This window comes from Gymnoscopelus braueri, assembly GCF_963280865.1.
Source record: "Gymnoscopelus braueri genome assembly, contig: SCAFFOLD_159, whole genome shotgun sequence".
In the NCBI taxonomy this organism is placed as follows: Eukaryota; Metazoa; Chordata; class Actinopteri; order Myctophiformes; family Myctophidae; genus Gymnoscopelus; species Gymnoscopelus braueri.
The window spans coordinates 137,501-147,500 of NW_027660716.1; the positions used below are offsets into that span (position 1 = coordinate 137,501).

General features: G+C 44.3%; 1 protein-coding gene across 1 annotated transcript in view; it reads left to right on the forward strand.

The window, feature by feature from the left end:
- Positions 1 to 10,000, forward strand: part of LOC308081286 (protein FAM184A-like) — a gene marked incomplete at its 3' end in the record, with an annotated part of 46,910 nt that overhangs the window by 30,311 nt on the left and 6,599 nt on the right. The window contains exons 2-5 of the mRNA XM_080457669.1: positions 5,229 to 5,348; positions 5,757 to 5,915; positions 6,636 to 6,875; positions 9,890 to 9,973. Coding sequence (XP_080313795.1) covers positions 5,229 to 5,348; positions 5,757 to 5,915; positions 6,636 to 6,875; positions 9,890 to 9,973 — 603 coding nt within the window. The remainder of the gene's footprint in view (positions 1 to 5,228; positions 5,349 to 5,756; positions 5,916 to 6,635; positions 6,876 to 9,889; positions 9,974 to 10,000) is intronic.

Sequence of the window (10,000 nt, forward strand, 5' to 3'; positions counted from 1 at the left end):
GGCTTTCAACTCCTTTTATCAAAAGCCCAAAAACCCTCTTTATTTTGGTGAGTAGCGAAGTGTATTTATTATTTTTTAATGCAGACGAGAGGCTGAGCAGCCTGTGGTGCGAGCGCAACGGCTCGTTCCATAGCCTTAAGGAGAACTCCTTCTAAAGTCCCATAGCCTTAAGGAGAACTCCTTCTAAAGTTCCATAGCCTTAAGGAGAACTCCTTCTAAAGTCCCATAGCCTTAAGGAGAACTCCTTCTAAAGTCCCATAGCCTTAAGGAGAACTCCTTCTAAAGTTCCATAGCCTTAAGGAGAACTCCTTCTAAAGTCCCATAGCCTTAAGGAGAACTCCTTCTAAAGTTCCATAGCCTTAAGGGAGAACTCCTTCTAAGGTCCCATAGCCTTAAGGAGAACTCCTTCTAAAGTCCTATAGCCTTAAGGAGAACTCCTTCTAAAGTTCCATAGCCTTAAGGAGAACTCCTTCTAGAGTCCCATAGCCTTAAGGAGAACTCCTTCTAAGTCCCATAGCCTTAAGGAGAACTCCTTCTAAGTCCCATAGCTTAAGGAGAACTCCTTCTAAAGTCCTATAGCCTTAAGGAGAACTCCTTCTAAAAGTCCCATAGCCTTAAGGAGAACTCCTTCTAAAGTCCTATAGCCTTAAGGAGAACTCCTTCTAAAGTCCCATAGCCTTAAGGAGAACTCCTTCTAAAGTCCCATAGCCTTAAAGGAGAATTCCGGACATTTTAAGTGTTATCTTTGATGTGTCGTTACTCACCTACCGACGTAAAAAGTGGCGTTGTTTTTTTCCAGAGATTCCCCTGTCGTAATTTTTTCAACCCCCTCCGTTGTCATAATGGGAGCTCGTGGCTTAGGGAAATTCGTCTATTATAACCGATGCAAAGTTATTTTTTTCTCTACTACTACTCATTGTAGAGTCTCATGATAGTCAAACATGCGCTGAAAGTTCCTGAGAGGCTACCGCTAAACGCCGAACGATTTAACACTGGTTGCTTGTTTCTTTCCAGAACCTGGCAACTTGGTGTTGCCAGGTAGAGAAACAAGCAAGATAACACTTAAAATGTCCGGAATTCTCCTTTAAGGAGAACTCTTCTAAAGTCCCATAGCCTTAAGGAGAACTCCTTCTAAGGCTAATGGACCAGCCAGGGGCCAGTCACCTCATACTAAGTTCAAACTTAGCCTAGTTATAGCTTAACCGGCTTTTTAAAAAGCCTTTTAACCAATTTAGCCGGGAAAGTATCCGTGTCATTTTAGATTTCTTTGGCTATTCAAAAATAGAAGATCTACAAGCTCACACCGCAGCACAGAGTGCCGCACTGTCAGCTTGTAGATCTGCTAATTTCTCTTTATGTGAAAATTTGTGCAAATCTTTAAATATATATATATTTATTTTATATGAGATTTTCACACATTTTCACGATTTTTCAAAAAATAGCAGATCTACAAGCTCACAGCGCGGCACTCGGTGCCGCGCTGTGAGCTTGTAGATCTGCTATTTTTTAATAGCCAAATAAATCTAAAATGACAGAGATAAGTGGGTTAAGCTATAACTAGGCTAAGGTTGAACTTAGTGTGAGGTGATGCTAGAGGGATGTTCCTGGTGGTCAGGGTTCTGAACTGTCCACAGCCTGTCCTCTGAGACATAGACTGTCCACAGCCTGTCCTCTGAGACACAGACTGTCCACAGCCTGTCCTCTGAGACACAGACTGTCCACAGCCTGTCCTCTGAGACACAGACTGTCCACAGCCTGTCCTCTGAGACATAGACTGTCCACAGCCTGTCCTCTGAGACACAGACTGTCCACAGCCTGTCCTCTGAGACATAGACTGTCCACAGCCTGTCCTCTGAGACATAGACTGTCCACAGCCTGTCCTCTGAGACACAGACTGTCCACAGCCTGTCCTCTGAGACATAGACTGAGCAGACAGACATGGTGCCATATATTATCATGAATACATGGTGAGGACCAATTATATGAAGATTCACTGAAAATATCAGATCCACAAGCCCTCAACGCTCAGGGAATAGATGTAATGATGATGCACTAATGGAACATAGCCGCTATAATTACTGTCATTATGATAATGACAACACGCTGCAGTCATCTGATAAACGGCTGGGGGGGGGGGGGGGGGGGCTCAATAAAAACACCAGCATGTGTCCAAAGCCATCCTGAAAGGTTAATGTCCTCACAAGTATAGCAATAAAATGTGTGTATGTGTACACTGTATGTTATTGTATAACCTAAAAGCATACATATTTTAAAGTGTGTTTTTGTGTAGTCATATTTATTGCATTATCTAAAAGCACAGCATTTTTTTTAAATGGGGGTGTGTGTGTCTGTGTGAGTGTGTGTCTCTGTGTGTGTGTGCGTGTGTGTGTGTGTGTGTGTGTGTGTGTGTGTGTGTGCGTGCGACTGTGCGCGTTTGTGCGTGTGTGTGTGTGCGCATGTGTGTGTGTTCGTGTGACTGTGTGTGTGTGTGTAGTTGTGGTGTTGCGTAATCTGAACGAGATACATATTTCACTGCATAGCTTAAATGAGCCATCTGGAACACACGAACACACACACACACACACACACACACACACACACACACACACACACACACACACACACACACACACGAACAAAGCCATTCTTAATGAGTGTGATGTAATTAGTGTTGAACACATCTGTCACTGACATCTGCATTATTTCTCTCTAACAATGCTGTCTGTCTGATCGCATGGTGCTTGATTTAAAACCTGTGTGTGCGTGTGTGCGTGCGTGTGTGTGTGTGTGTGTGTGTGTGTGTGTGTGTGTGTGTGTGTGTGTGTGTGTGTGTGTGCGCGTGTGCATGTGTTTCCCCTCAAGCATAGCCTTACAGTACCTACACTACATTTTGATTCATTGAATATTTTATTGACAATTTTAAAGTACAGTGTTTATGTTGTTATGTTAGGGCTTTCACCAACTAGTCCACTAGCATAACCACTAGTCCACTAGCATAACCACTAGTCCACTAGCATAACCACTAGTCCACCTTGTTGGTACTAGTGGAATAGTTGATAAGAAAAAAGGTATGCATAGCAAGTGTTTTTTCTTCTTTTCTTTTGAAAATACACCATACACTTTTACCTTAGCACTAGGTATACTCTTAGTTGCTGGTTTTAGAGGAGAATGCACTTCAGACTTCTGGTGATTAGTAGTTTCCTTGCCTCTCTATATTGAATGCACTTATTGTAAGTGGCTCTGAATAAAAGCGTCTGCTAAATGACTGTAATGTGTAATGTGTTACACGTCGATGGCACTCTGGGCTTTGGGGGAAAAAATGACATGTTAGACGTCAACGGCACTGAATGAGTTAAGGCAGGGGTCTTCAATGTTTTCACGCCAAGGACCCCCTAGCTGAGAGAGGGATGAAGCAGGGACCCCCTACTCTATATTGTATAAAATTGTGTTTCAGATTAAAGTTTTTTTTTTTACTTATTCTGCTCTTTTTTCCCTCTATAGCCTCTTTGCCGAAAATAGCAGATCTACAAGCTCTCAACGCCTCGCGCTGCGAGGCGTTGAGAGCTTGTAGATCTGCTATTTTCGGCTAATGTTCCCCTCAGAAAAGGAATTCTAGGGTTCAAGTGGTTAATGTAAAAAAAACTAAATCCTATCAACACAAAGATTTGGCGGACCCCCTATAGTAGCTCTGAGGACCCCCTAGGGGTCCCGGACCCCCTGTTGAAGACCCCTGAGTTAAAGTTTACCAATTTGCATGAGTTCTGGACACAGTCTGTAGGAGCGGTAGAGAAACCTGATGACACACACACACACACTAGACTGAAAGCCACGGTGAAACCAGCAGGAATGAGCGTTTCCTCGCTCCAGCTTCGGGTCGGGTCCAATCAGGAACTTGTTTTGGACCCTTGCTACCCTCAGGCCTTAACCCTGCACTCAATCCGGGAACGCGTCTGTGTCATTTATTGATTTATTTGGCTATTCAAAAATAGCAGATCTACAAGTTCATATCGCGGCACCGAGTGCCGTGCTACGAGCTTGTAGATCTGCTATTTTCTTTTTTTTTAATCTTGGAAAATGTGTTCAAATCTTTGAAAATATATATATATTTTTTAAAGCAAACATTTTTAACTCAAATCTTTGCTTCTAGTGGATTCTATGAATGTCTTCCTAACGTATGTTGCTATAATCAGAGGTTCTCAAACTTCTTCATGTCAAGGACCACCCACAATGATATGTATTTGGCCGCGGACCCCCATCTCCAAATATTTTGTTCCAGGGACCCCCCCCCCCCAGAAGCAAAGATCTGAGTTAAAAATGTTCGCTTAAAAAAAATATGTATATTCAAAGATTTGCAAACATTTTCACGAAAAATATTTTTTGAAAAATGGCAGCTTGTATATGAGCTTGTAGATCTGCTATTTTTGAATAGCCAAAGACATCTAAAAATGACACACAGATGCGTTCCCAGTCTAAAAAAGGTTAATAGTTTAATCTTAATGAAAACGTGCACTTTAAATACATGGTATCGTGAAGTATAGACCAATTATTTGTTTACCAACATTGAGACTGGACACACAGCTGTCTGTTTCATGTAATCAATTCCCAACAGATCCTCAAACCTGTTGTTTTGGGTTTCGCTGGTTTCACTTCATTCAACCTCCTCTGTGTGTAGGCTAGTGAGGTGAGCCCTTGCGAGACATATATACTTCATCGCGCAACAGTATTGCGCGCCAAGAACAGCTGACATACAAGCTCACAACCGCGTCGCGGATGAGACCGTTGTGAGCTTGGAGGTCTGCTATTCTCGGCCGTTCTCTGTGCGCGACACCTTCGCGGGACGGAGCATAAATTAGGCTAAATTATAAAAAAAACGGGCTGCAGCTGCGCGAGCAAGAGCAGGTTCTGGTGCCGTGATCATAGAGCGCTCCCTCCGTTCTGATGACCGCCTCTGGAGGCGGGGTTTGGGGGACAACTGCTTTGAGTTGCTATTATTAACAGAAACCAAGGATTAGATATTTCAAAAGCGAGAGATCACAGTAAAAATCCTAAGCATTCTTCCTCCACACTGGGAGAAAAACAGCATCTGAAAGTTTGATGGGAAGCATTTTTACACGTGAGGCTGTGACCACTTTATCATTGCATCTTATGAGCGGTGGGGTTCATTTCACGTTGTCTGTTAAGGCGTCTATTGTGACCGTCGTGTTGTCCTCTCTCTCTCCGTCCTCCAGGTCATCTACGCTCTGAACACCAAGAACGATGAGCACGAGGCGGCCATCGCCACGCTGAAGGAAGCCCACGAAGAAGAGGTCCAACAGATCCTCTCTGAGACCCGCGAGAAGATCCTTCAGGTAGGCTATGTCAGTATAACGTTTCCTCAATCTCTGAATGCATTACACCTTCATAGAATCTGTGTGTTAACTGCAGTGGTAATTTTCTCGAATAAAAGTACAGAAGTATTGGCATCAAAATGTACCAAAATGTTAAAAAAATAGCAGATCTACAAGCTCACAACGTGTTGTAATGCATATCGTTGTATTGAAATGTTTGCGTATAATAGCCTATAACTTGTGTGTGTGTGTGTGTGTGTGTGTGTGTGCGCGTGCGTGTGTGTGTGTGTGTGTGTGCGTGTGCGTGTGCGTGTGCGTGTGTGTGTGTGTGTGTGTGTGTGTGTGTGTGTGTGTGTGTGTGTGTGTGTGTGTGTGTGCGTGCGTGTGTGTGTGTGCGTGTGCGTGTGTGCGTGTGTGTGTGTGTTTCAGTATAAGAGTAAGATCAGTGATGAGCTGGACCTGAAGAGACGCATCACCTCATTGGAGGAATCCATGGAGCTCCATGAGAGGATGAAGAGACAAGCTCTGCAGGAGTTTGAGTCCTACAGGCAGAGAGTAGAAGATATGCAGCTCTGTACTGAAGCACAGGTAACCTAAACCCTAACCCTGTACCCTAACCCTAACCCTGTACCCTGTGTGATGCCCCAGGGTGACCTCAAGTTCAAGTCCCTCCCCCCCCACTCCCACTTTCAACCGAACCGAACACTTACCATACTTTTAGGCCCAAGAACCCGAAAATGTGTCATTATTTGCTTAATGTCCTCAAAGTCACGCATCCAACAAGCTTTAAACTGATTGGACCTTCTGTTCCAGAGAAAATGGCCAAAACATCTTGCCATAGCTCATATTCAACTGCCGATAACTACAGAACGATACCAGATAACTAAAAAATCATTTCTGTGGATCGTCAAAAAGACTCAAAATAAGGTGAAACTGCTGGCAGTGGCGGATGAATGAATGAATGAATACCTGGTAGGGGTGTGCCGATACACTAATGGGCTCACGACATCGATACGATATCGATACGCAACGATATATGGCACTTTTTTATTATGAAAATATATGGGGGGAAAAAAAGCTAATGCAAACAAATACTGTTTTTGCATTATATTATTATTGCAAAAAAACAAAACAAAACAAACATAGGCTATATATTATTATTTTTTTAAACGATATTTTTTCCCCCCAAAACGATACATATCGTCACGAAAACGTATCGCGATATATCGCGGGACGATATATCGGCACACCCCTAATACCTGGCAATGAATGGGTCAACTCTTAACCCTTTGGTGTGGTGTGTTGCAGCACACCCAGCGGGTGGTGTCCATGTCCAGGGAGGTGGAGGAGATGAGGAGGTCCTTCGAGGAGAAGCTGAGGACCTTCTCGGGGGCCCAGGCCCAGTTCGAGCAGGAGAAGAGGAGCGCTCTGGAGGAGCTGAAGGCCCAGCACCGCCAGGAGGTCCAGGACCTGCTGCGCTCCCAGCAGAACCACAACGCCAACTACAGCAAAGACCAGGAGAAGCTGGGACAGCTGCACAAGGCCGAGGTATTTAATTAACCTACTGTCTACTACTACTACTAATGAACCTACTGTCATTAACCAACTACAGCAAAGACCAGGAGAAGCTGGGCCAGCTGCACAAGGCCGAGGTATTTAATTAACCTACTGTCTACTACTACCACTACTAATGAACCTACTGTCATTAACCAACTACAGCAAAGACCAGGAGAAGCTGGGCCAGCTGCACAAGGCCGAGGTATTTAATTAACCTACTGTCTACTACTACTACTAATGAACCTACTGTCATTAACCAACTACAGCAAAGACCAGGAGAAGCTGGGCCAGCTGCACAAGGCCGAGGTATTTAATTAACCTACTGTCTACTACTACCACTACTAATGAACCTACTGTCATTAACCAACTACAGCAAAGACCAGGAGAAGCTGGGCCAGCTGCACAAGGCCGAGGTATAGACTCGTTATTTAATTAACCTCCTACTGTCATTAACGAACTACAGCAAAGACCAGGAGAAACTGGGCCAGCTGCACAAGGCCAGGGTAGGCTAGACATTCTAGCTAATTATTTAATTAACTCTTTAACTGCCAGAGCTTTTCAGAAAAAGTGTCACGCTACTGCCAGCGAAAACGAGCGATTTTGCTAATCTTTGAAAAATCGTGGAATATTTACTGTGATCGTCGTCCTCACGGAGATTAATTATTACACGCACGGGGGTCTCGTAGAATCGAAGAAGAACTAATTGGCCCGTCCCGATACTCCATATCACAGCTAACTACATGAAGACCAGGAAAAGCTATAGGACAGCTCCAAAAGGCCGAGGTTGACTACCTCGAGAACCGTTGCACCGACCGGCTTCACATTGGTCACATGTGTCTCAGACGACCAGAGGGAGTTGAGTGTCCAGTTGGTCCGACAGGCGGTTGTCCAGAATCCGCCGGTCCCACTGACACGCCCCATTGTACAAAAGGCTGTGGCTGTGGCCCAAATGAGCCAATCCATTGCCATGGCAACGCCCGCCTTTACTATTTGAAGATCCGGATCCAGATCTGTGGATCCAAAACGGGTTTTCTTCCTAATAAGAATAGTAAAATCAACAGAAAGTTAACATTTTTAATAACAAAAAAAAGAGTTTGGTGATGTTCTATTGTCTGAATCAGCTTTGTTTGCGTTCGTTTATGTGCTAAAAGAGTGTCTTTGAGAGCTGTTTCATCGTACCTCAAGTCAATGTAAGTCAATGAGGAGCATATTTTGAATCATCAATTTCTAAACAATGGAGCAATTATTTTAGATTTCTTGTCCATCTTTGGAGTTACATCATGGCAAGATAACTACACAACCCAAACCTCTACTAAAGTGGTCTTGCCCTTTAAGTCGTTCTGGATGTGAGCGTCTGCTAAACGGCTAAATTGTAAGGTCAAGGTCGAGGTAGACTTCATTATCCCGCAGGCACAATTTGTTCAGCAGAGAGCAGTAAAAACGATCAACATCAACAAACAATTTACACCCACACACAAACGCACGCACGCACGCACGCACGCACGCACGCAAGCACGCACACACACACACACACACACACACACACACACACACACACACACACACACACACACACACACACACACTCAGTGTGATTTAAAAGGCCAATAGTAGCAGGAACAAATCGATGGGTCCTTTAACACATTGACCGCCGGGCCCGTAGTTCTACGGGCCGTTAAATCCAACGCTTAACCGCCGATCCCGTAGCCTACGGGCTGTGGTGCTTTTTCCTTTTTTTCGATTTTTTTTTTTTTTTTCAATTTTCCGGTACGGCACATTTCATTGTAACACCACCGGAAACAGAATTATTTGGGATCCGGTTTTGACGATCACGCCGGCTCCCATTCTAAAGTCTACACTGAAACGCCATTTTCTTCGATTGTAGTTTTTCTCCTCGCTGATCACTGTTTAACATAAACCGTTCTAACTCAACAATGGATGCCCCGTTTGACACGTGGTTTGGACTGGTAGACACAGGGAGATGTCCGCGATGTTTACAAACAGTGCACAGATCAATCTTAAGGATTTTAACGACGTCTATGGCGACGTGAAAAAAACAAAAAACAACAATAAAACGTTGGCACTGGTGAGTACATTATGAGATTAACCTCTGGCGGTCAATGTGTTAATGTCTGTCTGTGCAGATAATAATGAATTGCATTTTTATAGCGCTTTTCCAAGTGCTCAAAGCGCTTTACAATGGTTCATTCATTCATGCAGGTGGGGGACATTGGGAGGTGGAGCAGATCGTATCAGCGAGCTGATGGAAGCCATGTGCAGTGTACTGACCAATGGCTGAGCAGCCTCAGTGTACTGACCAATGACTGAGCAGCCTCAGTGTACTGACTAATGGCTGAGCAGCCTCATTGTACTGACCAATGGCTGAGCAGCCTCAGTGTACTGACCAATGACTGAGCAGTCTCATTGTACTGACCAATGGCTGAGCAGCCTCAGTGTGCTGACCAATGACTGAGCAGTCTCATTGTACTGACCAATGGCTGAGCAGTCTCAGTGTACTGACCAATGGCTGAGCAGTCTCAGTGTACTGACCAATGGCTGAGCAGCCTCAGTGTACTGACCAATGGCTGAGCAGCCTAAGTGACTAACTTGCCACAAACACTGGTCAGGGGTCTGCCACCAGAATAGCCACACCAGCGGGTCCCTCATTAAAATATGATTATTTTGGGGGGTCCTCAGTTAAAATATGATTATTTTGGGGGTCCTCAGTTAAAATATGATTATTTTGGGGGGTCCTCAGTTAAAATATGATTATTTTGGGGGTCCTCAGTTAAAATATGATTATTTTGGGGGGTCCTCAGTTAAAATATGATTATTTTGGGGGGTCACAGCCTGAAAAGGTTGAGAACCACTGACTTTTATGGCCACTGGCAATTATGCTACGAGGCTAACGCAATGATGAAATCCATATGATCAGACAGTCACATTAATAACAGATCCAACGTGAGAATGACAGCCGTGCGTGTTGTTCCTGTGTTGGCCTGCAGGTGGAGTCGTTGACGGAGCGAGTCGAGGAGCTCAAACAAGACAAGAAGAGACTGGTGGAAGAATACGAGGCCAAACTGAACAAGGTAAGACCTGAACATCATGCTAAAACA